Source organism: Corticium candelabrum, chromosome 14 (genome assembly GCF_963422355.1).
Source record: "Corticium candelabrum chromosome 14, ooCorCand1.1, whole genome shotgun sequence".
In the NCBI taxonomy this organism is placed as follows: Eukaryota; Metazoa; Porifera; class Homoscleromorpha; order Homosclerophorida; family Plakinidae; genus Corticium; species Corticium candelabrum.
The window spans coordinates 4,320,809-4,341,815 of record NC_085098.1 but is presented as its reverse complement, the minus strand read 5'-3'; the positions used below and the strand labels follow the sequence as shown (position 1 = coordinate 4,341,815).

Below are 21,007 nucleotides of genomic sequence, written 5' to 3'. Positions count from 1 at the left end.
TAAGCGCTAGTGGAAATGCACCCTAGAGACTGAGTTTGTTTGGCGTGCTTCGTTGTGTTGTTGAATTAGAGTGCTAGACTCTACTCTTTGTTTACACGACTCTTGTGCAAGTAACTTGCAAAAAAACATCTCAGACCAAACTACATAATATTATATTTCACCAAATAGTAAATAGTAATTTAATTAACAAAGCTCACTAATTAATGTGATTGAAGTTGTAAACTGAGCTTGTACACTCTAGGATTGGTATGTTCTGTAACGTTAAATTTTTGCAAGTTCCCATCTGCAGCTATTATACAATTTTAATCTTTATGATTTCCAATGAATGTTTATATTTCATGAGTACAGTAATATATGTTTGAAAATTTTAACTTTGTAAAAATCACAAATAGTAAAACTAAAAACTAAAACTCTGCAAAACATTCCAATCCTAACATAATGCACCAATAATCACTTACAATCTGCCATAAATTACAATGAGACTATAACTCATACCTTCATCCAAGTAATACCCATTCGCAACCATCTTCAACTGCAGGTCTGAAAAATCAATGAAGAAAACGCTTCCCTCACATACTTTCTTAACAACGACTGTCTCGGTTCCAGTCAGTGGAGGTACGCCAAAGTCTGTTGCACCAACCGTTACAGTAACCTGGTAAGTTCCCTTCACAAATCTTCTTGCAGATACTGCAACGACTGAAAAATTAAGCTGACTGTTGATGCCAATGTCATTGTCTGTTGCAGAAACGTTAACAATAGGAACTCCACTTGAAACCAACTCATTAACTGTAACCTCAGCATGACTAAGACTCACAACTGGTGAATTGTCATTGTCATCGACCACATTAATCTAAAATCAAACATGAAACTACTATAACGTACCATTGGAGTAAGTTACAATACCATGACAGCAATGATGGCAGAAGGACTATGACTATTAGCACTTGACACATTCACAACCAACAAATAATCTGGATCCTCCTCATGGTCCAGTACTGTTAGAACTGTAATTTCCCCTGTAACATTGTTCAGCATAAATTTTCCGTCATTGTTTCCCTCTAGTATGGCGAATGTGAAATTGAGAATGCCTTCAAATATCACATTGTATGGCTTAATAGTAACCAAACCAATCGGTTCTGTAAAATTGACATTTTCTTTAGCCTCCATCACTACAACTTGGCTGACACAATCAAGTGCTTTAATTGTAGTTGCAACGTGGAATGATGATGTACAGCTCGGGCAATGATTAATACAAGAATGACGTTGGGCATGAAATATGTCCATTCGATAAAACCGATCAACCTATACAAATGCCATTAGAACAAGCACAAACCGATATTACTCTACCTACTTCCAGTTGTCTTGACAACAACAGTGAACTTAATCCTGCAGTTGAATTTAATCCTGTGGTTATATTTCCCGCACAAGCTGGGATGTGAGGGTTGATTTCAGTGCCTCCACTTCTTGTTGTTGTAGTGCCAAAATCTAAAATTAACAAAAGTAGCCTTGTGGATATATTGATCTAGCAGCCTCCATGTTGTTGCAGTGGTATTATGCAGGTAATGCAAAGACAGCTGGAACAACACACAACAGTATGTGACACTGACTACATGCAGACCCAGATGCCCATAAGCACAACTTAAGTCAGAACCTGGTGGCACGCAGATCTACAAACATTAAGATTAAAAAACTTGACAAAGTTCAATCAATTATATAAAAGTGCCATTAGTTAGCTGAACCAAAACGGTGATAAAATATTGTGTAATTTGATCACATAAAACGATTAAAGAACAGCCTGGCATATGAACCTATATTGATGATTATATATTCGTATGTGCAGACATGATACCTTGCATACCTGGCAAAGTAACTTCTTGGCATAATGGCTTGTGGGTGCCTCCAAGGTCAACAACAAGAGAGTTGTCCACAAAGACCCAAATATCATCATTGCCATATACAACTATTTTCTCATTTCCTTGGTAACGAAATGCAGTCCGAAACACAGACGTGAACCTAGCAATACAATATATCACAAATTACCTGCAGCTTGCAAGTGCTTAGAAACCATGCTAGTAAGAATTTCAAGTCTGTATAGATCTATAATAAGAAAATATTATATAAAGCAAGACGTTGAAGTTTAGCATCTAGGTCTTCATGCTGTTATGATATGTTGTGTCTACACATAATCAAATCATATTAACATGAAACATGTTAATAGCAATAAATTAAAATGTAAGTACTTTAATCATTGATCCATGCACATGCAATGCCTATCAAAATTCATCAACCGCTTTGATCATTCATTAACCATTTTAAAGTCTCAATTAACCACATTTTCAGTTGCTTGTGTTTACAATGTAGACAGATATGCTTTGCTAAGTTTTTTCTAGTCGTTGAAGTTGTCAAGCATCTTATCTTTCTGCAAAGTAGTAAGATAAGTGTCTAAGTAGGTCTTCCAACACGACAGACAGCCAGTGTACATACGTCTATCACATACCAGTTGCTGTAAACAGGTAACAGCTAGGCTACTACTGCATGCTCATCCTTACTGACCATCAATTTAGTCCCAACCATCACAATGCTCAAAGTTTTGTATTAAAAATTGTATATTCATTTCATTCCAATGTAGATTAGGTCATGTACCCGATTGCTCCCAATCTGCTTAATCGATCTAATCATAAGACAACGTACCCAAAGTTGTGAAAACTGTCTTGACAATCCTTCAAGGTAGATGTGCTGTTGATAAAACCCTTCATGTCCATTGGAAAAAAAGAGTCACTTTGATAAACCAATGTAGTGCCTTGTTTGTCTAGTCGCAGTAAGTGATTATATTGCCTTTCATTGTCATCATCATTGTTGTCATTGACATTGCTAAACCAGCTGACAAAGTCATTGTATATTGGCTTGTACAGATTTCTTAGCATTGGTGCACTGTATAAATGTGAGCTCACAATACCAAACGAAAGACCGGAGAGAGGAGCTATAGAAGAGAAACTTGGGGTATCAACAGCGTCCATTCTAAACAGACAAATGATAAACTATAGATGTTAACTGCAAGTTATTGCACTAACAAACTATAAATACATACTTGAAGTCACGATAAACAGCATCAAGGATTGCACAGTTGTCAGTACAAAGCACTAAACAAAAAAACCTGGTAAGAAAACACAACTACGCAGAAAGCTAACAAAACAAAACTACTATATTTTCAGAATCTCAACAAAACAAATAAACATACCATAGTCTATAACATTATCTTAATACTGACTGTTATGCAACGGTGTGATCTGTTTCACAGTTATTAACAATACAAATAAGAAATAAAAAATATGTTGCAAATGTTGAATTTCTTACACATTAGATATAGTAATTCACAAACTACATTATATACAGTTCCAAAGCAGCAGCAACAGTAGCAGCCATCAGTGCGCGCGTGCACGTGCACACACACACACACACACACACACACACGCACACATTAAGCCTTTCATGTCATTCGAAGTCGACCTTAAGGTCAGTTATGGAGATAGCTCCCCCTGCCCTTAGAAACAGGGTCTCCATGCACTATGTGGAGGCTTAGAGCCAGTGCTATAATTCACCTGGAGATTGGCCAAAGTCATCTAGGGGCACTGTCTACGGCACAACTGTGGAACTGGACACCAAGGCCCACACGTACCTGTCTGCAGCAGTATGTTACTGCCAAGCCAGCGGTCTTGTCCACCCCAGTCAATGACTAGGTACTTATTTATGCTCCTGAGTCGAGAGAAGGAATTGTGTGTAAGTTTCTTCACACACACACACACACACACACACACACACACACACACACACACACACACACACACACACACACACACACACACACACTCACACACACACAAACACACACACAAACACACACACACACACACACACACACACTCACACACACACAAACACACACACAAACACACACACACACACACACACACACACACACACACACACACACACACACACACACACCATTACCTCATTCATGGATTTCCTCAATTTAAAGAGCTAATAATCATTACCAACTACATCTAACAAAGTTTTAGTAATAAATAAGAAATACAAAACATCTGCTGCACAACAAATCTACCCACAAAAACACATAATACACCTTGAACAGTGAGGATCATTGATGATCGAATCTCATATCCAGTAATGCTAACAACAACACAGTCATATTCCCCTTCATCAGTTGTCTCAACCGAGTAGATAGACAAAGCGCCAGATGTCAATTGAGTATGTCGTGTCACAATAGTTCCATCTCTGTACCATGTGATGGTTGGTGTTGGGAAGCCACTGGCAGAACAAGGTAGCACCAACGATCGCTTCTCAATGATTGTAACATCACTTGGTTGACTAGTAAACACTGGTAAGACTAAAAGTAAATAAATTAATGTATAATAGGTATACTATATGTCAAGGTAAAACATTTCATGATCATCTAGTCATACCACAAATAAAGTCTTCACTGCTGAGAGTTGAAAACTGAACTGCCACATATTGACTGGTCTTAGAACATGAATACAAATGTTCATTTGGAAGAGAATGGCTCTGCAAAAATTCAAAAAACCATAGCATATTGCATGAGCAATAAAAGAGATTTCCATAAACATATCTAGAAATTAGAGCATCTCATGATCCAACTGACGTGATAAATTAAGATCATAAGTGTTACATAATGCCAGGATTCAGTCCAGCAAATACACCTTCTTGCAACGCATTTAATTCATTGTTGGTTAGATCCCTGGATACAGATATATGGAAATAATTAACACTAGCAAAAAATTTCTAATATGAAGTGTTTGTAAACCAACAGGCGTTGAAGGTTTTCAAGACCTTGAAACAGAAATGTTGCAAGAGACACGAGTTTGTTCCCATTCAGATATCTATAAAAACAGCAATTACAAAGTTCTTGCAATCATGCCAATAAAGTTATAAAATCTTAGAAATTACTGTCAAGATTCACTCCTAAGCAAGCCTTCTGATCATGCTGACATTAGAAACAATGTAGTGCTTATATTATAATGACAGAAATAGTTTAGGTATCGCCAAACAGCAAGTTTGGCCTATAAATCTTTCCAGCTGCCATCCTAACAGTCAATACATCACACCAGCATGCCTTGTCACCTGTCCGTGTATGTAGGTGTGGCAACAAACAATGTAGCCCAGAAGTCATTAGACCTTGCTTTTAATCTTTTGAACAACCAATTAATGCCACAACATACCAGCTACACAAAGCTAGCTTCAATTATGTGTGTCTGTGTGCTATATCAAGCCAAAACAAGTAATCTGCTTTGCATAAAGCCAGACTAACTAATTCTTTTATGCTCAAATATTTAAACATATACCTGGACCGACCGATCAAAATAAACTAGTAAACATGTGGCATTTTGAGCATGAACAGTTTCATTGCACTGCATACAAAAGTGAGTTAACTAACAAAATGGACACTACAACAAAATATGCTGATATCGAGCAGAACGCAAAAGTCACTACACAACAACAAGCATAACATCATTACGCATGTGCATATCAAATATATTTTATTTTAGTCAAGTTCAAAACTGGACCCACAAATCTGAGCATCCAGATATTTAGTTGGTCTGGCCTTCAGTTGAAGAGTGTAGATAAATTCACAATTACAATTAGTTAGACTTACAGATATCTCAATGACGAAAGACCGGCAAACAGATCTTTAGGTAGTTCAGTCAGTAAATTATGATTCAAATATCTGCACAACAAACTGTTAACTGATGTCTTTACATGCAAGTTTATCAATATCGACAAAGTATATAGATGTTTGAAACAAGCAGTAACTTCTTAATTACAATTCTCGCAATGCCGAAAGACCAGTAAACATCCTTTCGTGTAGTTCAGTCAGATTGTTGTAATCCAAATGTCTGTACAAAAACAACTGGTGATGGAAGTGTTCACATATAAACCATGGGCACAATATGTCTGAAAAGAAAAATCTAGCAACTCACAAGTCTCGTACTGCCAAAAGATCGGCAAAGACACTTTCATCTAGTTCAGTCAGCCGGTTGTTTCTCAAATGTCTATGACAAAATATTGACAGATGCAATTAATTAAAGCACACATTCAAACAAAGAAACCGTTACACTTGTTTACAACTGTAGGACATGACTTAATCTTACAAAGTATATAACGATGAGAGACTGGCAAAAACACCTTTAGGTAGAGTACTCAATAAATTGTTGTACAAATTCCTGTGCAACAGAATTGGTGATAGATCCATGCACACGTTCAACAAATATTGAGGTCTATATACTCACAGATAATGTAATGAAGAGAATCCTGAGAATGTGTCATTCTCCAGGGTAGTAAGCCTGTTGTTGTACAAATCACTGCACAAAATTTCAGTCATTTAAAATATTGTGTTAACTACATTGCATAGCCAATATAAATAACAATCACGTACACTTGATAAAGACGAGTGCTTGCCTTCAGAGCCCTGCTATCCAAGTTAGATATATGATTATACTGCAAATAGCTGTAAAATAGTTAACAAGTCAGCTTGGATGGTCATAAGAACTTTTAAAAAAAGATACAGGTTTTCCAGATTTGTTAGATTCGACAACGATGCTGAATCAATTTCCGTGAGACGATTGCTCTGCAAATTTCTTTAGAAATAGACTCATGAGTTATGACTTCCAGACAAAGATATATAAAAATATACTGACAAGTCAACAGACAAAGACACACGTAGACAAAAACAAATTTACCAAAGACGTGTAAATAAACACAAACAAAAACAATTAGCTCACAGATTCTTCAAGTTTTGAAGATTAACAAATGTGCTGTTTTCTAATGAAGTCAGAAGATTGTTGGATGCATCACTAAATAATAATTAAGAATGACTATGAAGCTCAATTATTTGTATAGATATACCCTACATACAATCGCTCCAAGAGTGTTAAATTGCTTAGGGATGATGGTAGACTTTGAAGGTCATTCTGAGACAGATACCTATACAGTCAGCAAATGAATCAAGTATCCAGACAACCAATAGACTAAAAGCCAACTCCGTACAGCTCGCGCAGTGACTCAAGAGATGCAAAATTGTCCTTTGACAACAAACCACACCTGTTGCCACTGAGGTCTCTTAGTTCATTAAGAGAAAATGTGAAATCAGGCTTACACAAGCAATCAATCAACTCACAAAATTCTCAATGAGGTAAACATATCAAATGATGTATTGCTGATGTCTGATATAGAATTGTGTTGCAAATGCCTACAATATTTGTAAACTCTGTTGCAATGAAAAAGCAGATAAATTATGTACACAAACCATACAATAGCTGAAGTGATGCAGCAACTGCCTGAAGATCTGGAAAACGATTCAGCGAGTTGTGGCCCAAGTAACTATGCAACATTAAAACAGATCAGTCTGTAGATGAGCTTCTGCAACAACATCACACATTCATGCACCAGCGTGCGCGCGCGCACATACACACACACACACACACACACACACACACACACAAAATTTTAACTAAATATACAAGTAAATGATACACAATTGTTACTCACAAATGTTGAAGGCTTGAAAGACCATTAAATGAGCCATTGTATATCATAGATATTTCATTGTATTGCAAATTGCTTCAATAAACCATATACAATATTTATAACAGCAAGCCAAAAGAAAACCAATGCTTACATTGAGTTGATACTTGACATACCCTGGAAAGCATCCACTGGAATTTCAGTTAAACGTAACCTCTGTAAATCTCTACAATAGCATGATAAATAACAATTAAAGTCTGTTCAATTATTGGAGAAGATGTGGGAGCTGCGGTTAACAGATAAGAAATCGAGGAGCAGAGATGGGCGTTGTTAATTCCGGCTAGTGAAATAAATAGTTCCAGTTTAGCTATGAACTTAGGTTCAAAGGCTCAACAAATGCCTAACTACATAAGCTTGCTAGCTACAGCTGTTTTACTTATCAATCCACAGTTCAAAGTACGTCCCCGTCAGCTTTCAAGTAGTGGGCATTATAGCGGTGGCTTTGAAGTTATCAGACACCTAGTGTAAATGCAAGAGAAGGGAAGGGCCAAGTGCGTGTCATACAGGAAGTTACAAATTGTGTCATAATAAAGAACCAATCACAGTATTCATTAACTGATCTGGAACCTCTTCCTTGTGAGCTTTCCAATGATGTTGGAATCAACCTGCTAGGACATCCACTTCAGGAGATATGGGTTTTTCCCACGTCCTCTCTAATATTCGAACAGACTTTAGCATACAATATTAATGAAACAACAAGTTGTTACCATTCATTCTGAATGACAAACTATAATTATAGATACTGTATATGATGAAACATTCCAGGCAGGAATCTATTTTGGCGGTTTGCTAAAAACTGACAATAACAGCACATTGGCGGTATCAATTTTGGCGGTTGGACGTTGTTGTTGGATAATTGATAGATACTGTATGTATGATATTCTCCACCCACTAGTTAAGAGGCTGCAAACAAGTTTGCGATTACGAAATTTAACTCGAATTATTCCACATCTTCATCATATCTTCACGGACTAGTTCTCGTGTCCAAACTTCCTGCTAGACAGGGTAGGCAAACACACGACAAACAGGCGTTTTACAATCTTGGGTCTCATCGACGTACCACCACATCGCCATGATGCCTGATCTAAGAGGGTGATGATGTCAACATATCCTGATTGCCAAATTAATAGCGGATTTTATATTGGCGCTCGCTAAAAATCTGCCAATCCGCCAAAATACATTCCCAGCCAATATTTCATCATACGGTAGTTAACACATTGCCAAAAGAAATCAATTAGACTTACTTGGAAAAAGGTAATCACAAGTGTTAGTAGCTAATTTAGTAAGCTCTGTCAGCATAAAATAGCACTACTGGTGTAGAATTATCACTCAGCCACTCACTTTTATTTCAACCCAGAAAAGGTTACATAATAATCATAACACTCGCCCACAGCACAGCACACAACACAAGTGTCCATGCAGGCAAACAAGCACAAACACAAATCTGATATATTATAATAATCAATCTATTGCTCACAAAGATGTAAGACTTGACAGACCACTGAAGGAACTGCTGTGAATAGTATCTACTGGATTGTTGCGCAGATTCCTACAAATATCAATGCATATACAACAAAATACAACCATGCAACACACCATCTATATATGATTAATTCTCACAAAGAAGTCACTTTTTCTAAATCGTGAAATGTCAATGAAGGAATATCAGACAGTCTGTTGGAATACAAATCTCTGCAGCAAGACAAATCATTACAGTAAGTGTACTACATCAAGAGTTAAAGACTATCTATTAACAGCAACAATCATTACATCAAAAATTTTTCATCGACAAACATATTATGATGAGTTTACATAGACTACTACAGCAATCTGGTAATGTAATGCATGGCCAGCTGTTGACCTTTGTATCTATATAAATGACTGTGAGTATATATTGCATTGTCTAGACAGTACGTACGGATTGTAGCTTTCTTGACATCTCTTCCTCTCTCCCATGTTCAAGAGAGCTGTATTCAATAAATCAGGTAGCGTGCAAGGGGAGGGACCAGTCTTGCATGGCCCAACATTATACACACACTTCTACTCAAAGAGCAACGTCAACTTGACTAACATCTTCAATTCAAGTAATTTGTCTGATGTCCGCTTGTACATGGGATGGGTTTGTGATGGTGTGTTGAGCTTCCAACGTTAGCTTGACTGACCTCTTTGGGCTTATATATGTAGATACTTAGTGGTTATAACAGGTGTTGAATGTCTAATACCACTCTGAAGGACCTCTTGGGCTCGAGCCACTTGTCTGACAACTTTCAGCTTGTGTGAGCTGACTGCATGGTTACAGCCAGCGCTCACAAATCTCTCTCACCTCTGCCACATCGTCCCATTGAAACCCACACTGTCTTATGTGTCAACAAAGTATCACAGCTAGCTGGCATGCTGCTTACAACATGATGTCCTACGAGTGATGTTACCTATAATAACACTGTGATAGAAATTGTATAAAACCTGATGCAACTCAAGTAAAAAGTATAACCCTAGTGCGACACCATGCATGCAGCAATAGCAACAATACTAAATTTAAATGGAAGTCAAACACTCACAACGACCGCAAGTTTGCCAAATCATTGAATGAACCTTTATACACAGTGGCAATGCTATTGTACCTCAAATCTCTGTAAACACATAAACATGCAATCGGTATCACAAACTTCAACACAACCGCATGATAATATAAATATCCTCACAATGATGTCAGACTAGACATGTCTTTAAATGTGTCACCAAGAACTACAGTCAGACTGTTGGAGTATAGATATCTGTATCAAAAAGATAATTTGTTGAAAAAACAAAGACGATGAAAAAAGCAAACGCAAGTACTTACAATGCTTCTAAGCTTGTCAAACCCTTGAACGTGTTCAATTGAATACTTTCCAAATTAGAATTACCATGAATATCTCTGCACAATACAACAACTATAGTTACGCATATAATACCATAGAGACATATACATACAGTACCGGTCAAAAAGGATTACTCAAATCGACATTTACACATATGGCATGTAAAATTACAATTATCGTAGCTAACAAACTTAGTGTTATGTTGATTCTGTGTAACCTCCTCTAGCCTCTACGACATTGTTTACTATTGTAATCATGCTATCAACAAGGGTTTGTGTTCTTTCTTGTGGCACAGTGTTCCACGCTGTCTTCAAACATTGCCACAGCTCTGACATGTTGTGTGTCAACTGCTGCTGAACAACAAGCGCAAGATAATCCCATATGTGCTCAACTGGATTAAGATATGATGATTGAACTGGCCAGGGACTACGAGAGCTGTAGCCATTGTGCTGGAGCCATTTTGAACACTCTTTGCCCGGTGAGCGGGAGCATTGTCATGCATAGGTGTGACATCACCATGACCTCGTTCAGACTAGTAGATTGTTGGAACTAGTGCATTTTCGAGAATGCATATGTACTTTTCAGCGTCTAATGAACCGCTCGTTGACCAACGCAATGTGAACCATGCAATTCCTCATCATGCAACCTCAGTGATGACAAATTATTAAATTCAGTCTAAATCATAGAAATCAGCAATTACTACGAGTGAGTAATCCTTTTCACCAATACTGTATTGTCATCTTAAAACTGATGAACAATTGATGTCTGTAAATGTAGCAAACCAAAAATGTACCAACCTAAGACACATTAGTAGTGTTGTATTTAATTCACTGTCCTAGCCGTTCTAGTTTATATCAAGTGTTGGGAAAAAATGGAGGTGTGTGAATCACAAAAGGTGTGGATGGAGATAGTTGATCGACAGCTGTTTCCCATCATGTCATATGGGTGTCATTATTGAGATTTGGAGAGAAGAACTGTAAAGAGGATGATCAATATGGATCTGAGAAAAGGTGTGAGAGAAGGATTAGGTATGAAGAGGAATGAATCAATTTGTGACTGCTTTGGAGGTACATTTCAAGAATCAGTGGAAAGAATAAAAAATTCAATTTTGGAGTTCTTACAAAAGGCGTTCCATTCAATAAATGGTTTAGTAAAAAAACTTTTTCGGGTGGTTGACAAAAAGTTACAATTACGAATGTTGTTGTAAGGGTTGAAGGGAGGTAGTTTGTCTTGTGTGTTACTGTATTTTTAGGCATGTGCGTGTGCGTGCGTGCGTGTGTGTGTGCGTGTGTGTGTGTGTGTGTGTGTGTGTGTGTGTGTGTGTGTGTGTGTGTGTGTGTGTGTATTAGTATGTCCCCAGTGAGAACTGCATTACTGTGGTGACGCAATAGAAATATATATTATTATTATATTAAACAACTGTAAACCTGTTTCAATATCTTCATGCTTTGATACTAAGTATTAATTAAACCAACTGTTTGCATGTGGACAATTAAATTTAAGCTAAGCAGTTACATCAGGTAGCAATCTATCAGCTCTCGAGTAAATTTTAATAGCATTGTTAAGTACTCACAACGTTTGTAGCTTTGAAAGCCCAGAGAAAGTGTTTGCTGCCAACGACGTTAAACCAAGAGCTTCCAATTTCCTGATTGAACACAAAGCACACTCGTTTTTAGATCATTAAACAATTGCAACAAAGTACATCACAGTTTCAATGTAAAAAGTATTGGCACAAATGCAGCATACTGACTGTACTAAATGACTTGCTCAACTAGATCAGTCTGGTTGACAACAAATCTATTGTTAGCATCATGCAGAAGCAAACCCTAGTTCAAGTGTCATCACTCTCTGACGATAGGCTCGAGTGTCCAGCCGGTCGTCTCCTCCCAGGACGTGAAACTAAGACCTAATTAAGTCCCAAGTTTTTAGTATGTGCACAGACTCAATTTGTGTATAGTCTTAGGGTGCTGGCATGCTGATCATTGATTGCGAGTTAATTCTATGAAACTTCGGTCAGTTCTCAACAGCATGCATGGCTAGTAGCTATCAACCACCAAGAAGCACATATTCTCATTGCCCACAGTTCCTGTGCAACCACAAATCCCATTAAGACCACTCTGTTAGACAAAGACAAAGCAATGATGAGAAATCTGACAGCCTGATTTCATTATTGGTGTCATGCACTACCCGATCTTGAGCCTATATATATATATATATATATATATATATATATATATATATATACCATTAAGATCAGGCAAACTTCCAATGTCTGCACATGACAATACGAAAAAATATCAATAAATTTAATAGAAACTTACAATGTACGTAGAGATGATAAACCTGAGAATACACCAGCTGGTAAAGATGTCAGAGAACTCATACTAGATATTGTCCTAATTTGTTAAAAGACAAACACTAAAATTTACAAGTTCATCATTAGATAGAAAACATGCATAGTGTATGATTCTTAGCGCAGATTACATATCAGAATTGCAATACGTCTTACATCGTTGTCAGAGTTGCTAATCCAGTGAAACTATTCAAAGGTAGAGAGGACAAGTCAAGATGAGACAAAGATCTATTGATCAACAGAAACACTTTTAGCCAGGAACATACTAACAATTAATTGTAATCATTTTTATCTTTTATTTTTTAACTTTTAATTTTATTTCTTTATTGTAATTAATAAAAAAAACAGTAAACCAAGCTAATACAAAGACATTCATAATCATTGTAGTTGCAAATATCTTACAACGTTGATAATGATGACAAGCCTCCAAATGCGCCTGCAGTCAACGAGCTGATTCTATTATGTGAAAGCTGCCTGTCAAACACATACTCACTGACAGATAGCATTAATATACAACCAGTAATATTGCCAACTCACAAACTAGTCAATCGTGAAAGCGAGAGGCGCAGATCCAATGGTAGTGTCTGTAAGCTGTTACTTTGCAAGTCTCTACAAAGCAAGTAAACATTTAAGTAGCTGGCACGTCTGATAAATAGTGCATCTGCACATATGCGTACAGTTGCTGAAGGTATTCAACGTGTGCCAAGGCTCCATCTTCCACACTGGTCAAAGTTGACATGCAACAAATATGACTAAGAAAATTTGACAACAAGATCAATTAACGTACAACAGAGCTCTGCCTCCAACAGCAATAAATGCTACAACATACAGTCTCTGTAGCAGTGACAGTCCAGCGAGAATGTAACGTCCAAATTTTTCAAGCCTGTTGCCATTGAGTTGCCTGTATTGATTTTCAGTAAATGTGTCAATAATAACTCTACACTGTAGATTATCTCAGCATTACAAAACTTGAAGTTGAGGAAGTGCAGCAAATGCTCTATCTTCGATCTCCGAAATCTGGTTATTGTGCAAATACCTATACACCCACAAAATTTATTAAAAATACAAACAACAAATGAACAATGGGTATGGGTATCTTAATCATACAATTCTGTCAAATGCGGGAGTCCAGTAAATGTTCCAAACTCAATACTTGTCAGCTGATTGCTATTCAGATACCTTGTAGTGCAAAGATTAGTTACATTGTGTTTACAGATGCAGTGACCAATGATACATGACTTACAGTTTTCTCAATTCTCCCAGTTTCCTCTCACTGAACAAACCATCTTGAATACTGGCAATCTGATTAGAGCTCAAATCTCTGTATATAAACCTTACAATTAGAAACGGTTACCATGTCCAGATTCACACATTAATCAATGAAAAACCCTTGCCCTTGTTACTTTGTTACATCATCAAACGACATAATACCAAACAATAACATAAAAATTCGATCAGCATGTTTAATGACCCTCGTTTCATTAATTTGACTTCCCCAGTCTCATTTCACCCAGGGAATCTTGTATTTTGATACAGACTCATACTGCCTTATTAGACACATTAGACATAGAAAAGCCACAAGTGGTATGCACAAAGACCTTGTATGCGTCACAGAGACATAGATACTGTTTACTGTCATATGGATAGTTATACCGTACATCAATGTTATGGGGTGATTTGGGCTGAATGTCTAAAGAAATATGATTCAATTCATGCCATATTTAGAGTTTGATAAAATGATTTAAATTCCACTAAACTATGTACTACTAAAAAACACTGTAAGCCAACACCAAACTTTCTTTCAGTAAATTTAGTTTTGTACATAAGACCAAACCAATTAAGTGTTGATGCTCAGATATTTTGACATTAAAACTGAACCGATTAACCAAAATATGAACAGAGAATAGTGACGTACCACATCACATTTTTAGCATACTTTGCACCACCTACAGCCTCATGAGATAACAAAAATAGACACTAAATTATAACATACATGAGATAACAAGAATAATCCAGAAACAGTCACTGGACCACATGTGTTGTTATACTGCCCGTAAAGTCACCAATATGTGTTTCGTACGAATGTATGTACCACCAAATGGTTCTATAAAGCCAGTACAACATCATTGTGCATACACGCACATCAAAATTTATATTCTTTATTGGTCAAGCTCAATACCGAACTGGTGAATCCAAGCATCAAGAAATCTAATTCGTCTGGTCAAAGTTCAAAATACACTAAAATAATCTGTAGATGCACAAACCACAGTTGTTACAATCATTAAGTTGATTGTTTCTAGTTCTAAGACAGCTCTCTCTCTCTCTCTCTCTCTCTCTCTCTCTCCCTCTCTCTCTCCCTCTCCCTCTCCCTCTCCCTCTCCCTCTCCCTCTCTCTCTCTCATACTTTTGTCACTGCATGAGTGGCATATATCATGCAAGCATCTGGATGCCTAGCCAGTTAGGTTTCATGCTACTTGTGATGTCATCCATGAGTAAATTGTTGCCTAGTTATGCTTAGAGCACACACGTGCTTCAGGCACGTAGTTATGGGGTTCGAGAGAGAAAGTGAGAACAAACCGACCCACTTCAGTCGGAGGTCCACTTATACAGTATCAATCAGTCAAGGGCGGATCCAGAGGTGCTTAGGCCAGAGGTACAAACTTGTAGTTTAGATATTTTCAATACATAATATAATATAAATTGTACTTTTAAGATGCCCTGGTTCCTTATTAAAGCTTTAGTTGTCTTCTTGTATTAAACAACAATTATAATTAACCCAAAGCAAACACCTAGATTTTGTTCTGTTCATCACTGTCAACGCTGAAATCTTCAAAGTCATCTTGCAATGGAATATCTGGAAGCAATAATTTCCACGGTTTTCATTTGGCAATGTAATCTCAACTGTAGGGGGGGAGGGGGCATGTGCCACTAGTGCCCATCCTGAATCCGCCTCTGCTGAAACTGCATGCAATATACATCTCTGGAAAAAATTATAAGACCAGATGCATTTTGACTACGTAAGTGGTTTGACAAATCAGATTGAGCAATAATGATTATCTATAATATTTAACCATTACATTTTTGATAATGAAATGCAGACAAAACAATAAAAATAGCGTTTTAGCAAAAGAAGTTACAGAGACATTACCTGGTCTGAAATTGTTTTACTAAGTATAACTACATGCTATGCAAAACCCACAATTTAAGTTTCATTTCTGTACTATATATGGAGTAACGTTAAATGCTATTTTTAACTAATACTACCATGCCGAAGAAGAAGCAATTGAGTTGTAAAACGAAGACAGCTATCCTGGTACTGCTGAAGGAAGGCTACAGCGAGCGACAAGTTGCTTCCAGACTCAAGATTTCCAAAACTGCTGTTCACCAGACAAAGGAGAAAAAGAAAACAACTGGAGCAACTGAAGTGCAACCAGGCCGTGGCAGAAAACGTCTCTCTAGTGCCAGGGAAGACCGCTACCTCATCCGAAAGTCTCTCTCTAATAGACGACTGACTTCAAGTGACCTCCAAAAAGAGTGGAAATCTGGGTGCAATGTCAACTGTTCAGCCAGAACTGTTCGCAACAGACTCCTTCAAGTAGGACTGAAGTCCCACAGAGCAAGAAAGAAGCCGTTCATTAATGAAAGACAAAGAAAGCAAAGACTCAAGTTTGCAAAAGACCACAAGGATTGGACTGTTGATGACTGGAGCAAAGTAATCTTTTCTGACGAATCCAATTTCCAGCTTTGTCCCACTCCAGGGCGTTTGATGGTTCGTAGAAGGTCAGGAGAAGCGTATAGACCAGAATGCCTTGCCCCAACTGTGAAACACGGCGGAGGATCGGTGATGATATGGGGTTGTTTTAGTAAGTCAGGAACTGGCAAAGTCCGACTCTGCGAAGGACGCATGAACCAAGCCAAGTACAGGGTTGTTCTCGAAGAAGACCTACTTCCATCAGCTCAGATGTTATACCCCAACTCTGATGACTGGATATTTCAACAAGACAATGCGCCATGCCACACAGCAAAGTCTGTAAAGTCATGGATGGAAGAAAAGAACATCAGGATCCTGACTTGGCCAGCTCAATCTCCAGATATTAACCCAATAGAAAACCTGTGGAATACCATGAAACGCAAAATGGAGAATCACAAACCTTCAAACAAAGCAGAGTTGTTTGATTTTCTACGCCTGGAGTGGGAAACGATCACTCAAGATGAATGTGAGAGGCTGGTGGAAAGCATCCCAAGTCGAATTCGGGCTGTGATTAAAAACAGGGGCTTTGCCACAAAATATTGAGTGTTTTTCGTACTTTTGTAGTTGCATATTGCTGTTAATGTTGGTTATTGTTATTTACTGCTTATTGTATGTTTATTTATTTAGTAAATCTTCTTCTAACAAATTGTCATGTAATTTGGTAGATTTTTGGTTGATACATTTTCAGATTAATATAAGCATATAAACAGGCATGTCTTACAGCATCTTAGTATATGAACCAAACTGTTATAAATGACAGTGATAGCCCTGGTATCAACAAAATGTGGTACATTTGTAACCCTAAACCCAAAATTTGAAGGGTGGTCTTATAATTTTTTCCAGAGCTGTATAATTACAAGCTGTACACATATGCTGTAGCTGCTGAAATGCTGGCCTGAGTCCCACATTTGAGATACAGACTTAAACTCAAAGGCTCTTTGGCGTAATGTGCAGTATATGCATATTCACAAATATCTTCCAATAGACCTGGTAACTATAAATAAATTCACTTTTAGAATAGAGCACGTTGAACTGACTGGGAAGTCCACTAGAGCACTAAAAGAACCGACACATAGAATGCCCCACATACACTGTTACAGTGATATGTGTTTCAAATATAGTTGTTGTTGTTCTACACACACACACACACACACACACACACACACACACACACACACACACACACACACACACACACACACACACACACACACACACACACACAACACACACCACACACAACACACACACGCACACACACACACACACACACACACACACACACACATGCACACGTGCACGCACGCACACACACACACACACACACACACACACACACACACACACACACACACACACACACACACACACAAATGGACAAATGTTAAGCCCTCCACGTCTTTCGACGTCAACATTGAGGTCAGTTGCAAAGATAACTCCCCTGCCTCTAGAGACAAGGCCTCAATGTGCTAGGTGGAGTCTTGGGGCCAGCGCTACAATCCACCTGGAGTTTGGCCAGAGTCATCCAGGGACACTGACAATGGCGCAGCTCTGGGACTGGACACCAAGACCCATACGTACCCGTCTGCTGCATGATGTTGCTGCCAAGACAGCGATCATGTCCACCCCAGTCAATGACCAGGTACTCATTCATACTCCTGAGTTGAGAGAAGCAAGTGTGGGTGAGTTTCTTGCTCAAGGAAACTGCGACAGTGTCGCCTCCACCAGGATCAAACCTTTAACCCTCTTCATGAAATACAAGATCCCAAATGTCATCACCAATGCTCTACCATCTGCTCCACCGTGCACACACACACACACACACACACACACACACACACACACACACACACACACACACACACACACACACACACAAACACAGCACACACACACACACACACACACACACACACACACACACACACACACACACACACACACACACACAAACGCAGCACACAACTAATATTAAAGTAGTGATAAGTGTACTGTACTACATACACTGTAGGTAAGCACACCTAGTGCTGTTTACAATGAATTCTGGCATTGCTACTTGAACTTAGACTATTAATTAAATAAAGCTATTACAGGAGAAAAACAATTAAATTCTCTTCCAATTATCTGAAAAACTTCAAAAATTAAATTATGAATGGTTAGAGCATGCGCTCTTGCTGTAGCTTTGATGTAGACAGTCCAGTGATATGTGTGTGGGGACACACAAAACACTAAGGATATATGTTGGGGGAAACTTATAACCCGAGAAAACACATATCACTGTAACAACGCCCCTGTGCGTGTGCTTACTAAACACATGCCTAGACAAGCATGTACAGTAGGACAAACACAGCCTAATAATAATAATAATAATAATAATAATAATAATAATTCCAGGTCATCACAAGCTGCAGCACTTACAGAAAACAGTGCTTCTGGGATCTACTCGGATCCTTCGTAAAGTCATGTCTTCTTTCTAGACAGCCGTGATGGTCTAAGTACTTCTGAAGCAGGGTTTGCTTCCGGTACTTGTAATAGACTTTACAAACCAGACTGATCTAGTTGAGCACGACACACAATAATCGAATTGGCTAGTCATTGATCGCTGTATGGACTGCACGGAAACATGTACCCTGCTGGGCTCACCTGCCGAGTTGGTGGGCGCCCAGATGGAGGTAAAGACCCCACTTGCCCATTATGGAGGGGCATAACGACACATAATATATTTCACTTGGTACCAGGAGGTACAGCCTCTCACATATGAGAGAAACATACATACAAACACAGACATACACATAGACACCTAAAAAACAAACAGACAGCGAAGTATATAACAGAGAACGTAATTCCTTCAGCGAGATGGCAAAAAAATTAGTATGCACATCTACAAAGGGCAACTTATCTCTATAGACTCACCACGACAGTCCTCTAACTAGATCATTTCTAGAGTCTAGTGACCGTTTCAACGATAAAGCTTGTACTAATTAACACACATCCACACTTTTTTAGTTAGCATACATGTGCAGCCAGAAGAAAACTAAATAAAACAGCGGGTAGTCATGGCGACCAAGCTGTCAACGTATGCCACCTCCAACTCTCCCCCTGCATATGCTCTTACAGACACGAGCAAAGGCAAGACGTACAAGTACGTTGTCGATTCCGAGATGCCCAATGGAATCTCCGTCAGTTGTTTGGAAGAGCAGAACACGGAAGTATCCAGGCAGTCACATTCAGAGGGACATTGAGCGTGGAGACACTGACAAAGCAACAGCAGTAGGAAAACAACGACCAATCTGCTGCTTGCGTTTGCTGCAGCTGCAGACTGCAGCTGAGTGACCATCACACTTCTACTGAAATTATATGCAAACAAGGCGGTCTACCACAATAATTTCTCTCTCTACTATTGGTGCATGTGACAGGAAGGGTGTCGAATGTCACATGCCAGAAGCACAACGTCAACAGTCTGAAAACCACATTGCCGCAGAAGCACCTTGCTCTGAATTCGGGTATTGTAGTGTGAAGCCTGCTGGGTATCCCGTACAATGAAGGCCTTCCAGTTGGTCTCGCGTAGCCAGACCCCTTTCCGTCGCGTTAAACGTTTTTGTCAGCTTCCTTCCCCCTCTCCCGTCACGTCATACTGACACTCTGCTCCTTCTTTCCCTTTGCGTCAATAGAGATATTGCGTTTGACGTCACAATCACGTGATATCCCGGAAGTCGCCATCTTAGGGGCAAGCGTACTAGCATGGCTACGAGTTGCTCTGTTTTCGGCTGCCACGATCGTAGAATTCAGGGCAGCAACTTACGTTTTTAGTCTATACCGGCTATACCAACCAGTCAGGGACCTGAAACGCGTCATTTGAGCAACAGGCAACGGGTGGAAGCCATCGCAGCATTCGCGTGTTTGCTCTGAGCACTTTCTGTCTGGTAGAGCTGTCATTTCTAGTATGTTCTGTACTAAAAGAGTAATCTATGCTACTCTGAATAATTCTAGAAAGCCATTCTTTGTGTATGACTCAAGTAACCCTGACTGGGTACAGAGGCGTCGCTCAATAGGGGCCTGGGTGGGCCATGGCGCCCCAATATTAGTAGGCGTGGCCGTCTAGACAATTGACAATAGACAATAATCCTAGAGCTGCCCCCCCAATTTTGGACGTCCAGCGACGCCTCTGCTGGGTACCATCTGCAAGGATGTTGCTACGATCACTTCCAGTAGAGAGAGATTTGTTCATCTCAAGAAAGGTCTAGTACACCTAACAGCGTACAATCATATACAACATCATGTCACTCCAATTCATGTCGGGCATACTTCTTGCTTCTCCGTGCACAGTTGAGCCTCCGTTCTACCTGTTTTTAGGCCCGCAGGTACAACTTTCTCCTCGTATCGCTTCTGCGATTCGTTGGAGAGGCTTTTAGACTTCTGTTCCCT

The 21,007-nt window shown here is 38.8% G+C and overlaps 2 protein-coding genes across 2 annotated transcripts in view; both read right to left on the bottom strand.

Annotated features, from left to right (window-relative positions):
• LOC134190262 (uncharacterized) overlaps nt 1-6,950 on the bottom strand; it is a 20,360-nt gene extending 13,410 nt beyond the window's left edge. Inside the window, exons 1-18 of the mRNA XM_062658707.1 lie at nt 6,819-6,950; nt 6,603-6,674; nt 6,473-6,544; nt 6,327-6,398; nt 6,189-6,260; nt 6,018-6,089; nt 5,862-5,933; nt 5,693-5,764; nt 4,848-4,919; nt 4,709-4,777; nt 4,485-4,648; nt 4,145-4,408; nt 3,089-3,140; nt 2,692-3,018; nt 1,859-2,013; nt 1,352-1,485; nt 904-1,302; nt 496-850 (exon numbers count right to left, since the gene is read on the bottom strand). Coding sequence (XP_062514691.1) covers nt 496-850; nt 904-1,302; nt 1,352-1,485; nt 1,859-2,013; nt 2,692-3,018; nt 3,089-3,140; nt 4,145-4,408; nt 4,485-4,648; nt 4,709-4,777; nt 4,848-4,919; nt 5,693-5,764; nt 5,862-5,893 — 2,095 coding nt within the window. The 5' untranslated portion in view covers nt 5,894-5,933; nt 6,018-6,089; nt 6,189-6,260; ... (2 more) ...; nt 6,603-6,674; nt 6,819-6,950. The remainder of the gene's footprint in view (nt 1-495; nt 851-903; nt 1,303-1,351; nt 1,486-1,858; nt 2,014-2,691; nt 3,019-3,088; nt 3,141-4,144; nt 4,409-4,484; nt 4,649-4,708; nt 4,778-4,847; nt 4,920-5,692; nt 5,765-5,861; nt 5,934-6,017; nt 6,090-6,188; nt 6,261-6,326; nt 6,399-6,472; nt 6,545-6,602; nt 6,675-6,818) is intronic.
• LOC134190318 (slit homolog 1 protein-like) lies at nt 6,014-19,928 on the bottom strand. The gene is made up of 25 exons (XM_062658771.1): nt 19,723-19,928; nt 14,075-14,152; nt 13,939-14,010; nt 13,796-13,867; nt 13,661-13,732; nt 13,509-13,583; nt 13,369-13,440; nt 13,234-13,305; nt 12,988-13,059; nt 12,800-12,874; nt 12,052-12,123; nt 10,460-10,534; nt 10,323-10,394; nt 10,179-10,250; nt 9,241-9,312; nt 9,098-9,169; nt 7,715-7,786; nt 7,585-7,656; nt 7,348-7,416; nt 7,214-7,285; nt 7,084-7,155; nt 6,952-7,020; nt 6,327-6,398; nt 6,189-6,260; nt 6,014-6,089 (listed from the first exon to the last, which is right to left on the bottom strand). The coding sequence occupies exons 1-25, from the start codon at nt 19,917-19,919 to the stop codon at nt 6,014-6,016; spliced, it is 1,938 nt and encodes a 645-aa protein (XP_062514755.1). The 5' UTR covers nt 19,920-19,928.
• Between the last annotated feature and the right edge of the window lie 1,079 nt (nt 19,929-21,007).

Excerpts from the sequence above, each read along its gene's own strand:
- LOC134190318 (XM_062658771.1), bottom strand. The coding sequence starts at position 19,919 with ATGGTCACTCAGCTGCAGTCTGCAGCTGCAGCAAACGCAAGCAGCAGA. Across the intron at positions 7,286-7,347 it reads GCTGCATCACTTCAGCTATT|GCATTTGCAACACAATTCTA; the intron begins GTATGGTTTGTG and ends CAAATATTGTAG. Across the intron at positions 6,399-6,951 it reads TTAACACTCTTGGAGCGATT|TGATTTGTACAACAACAGGC; the intron begins GTATGTAGGGTA and ends AATTTTGTGCAG.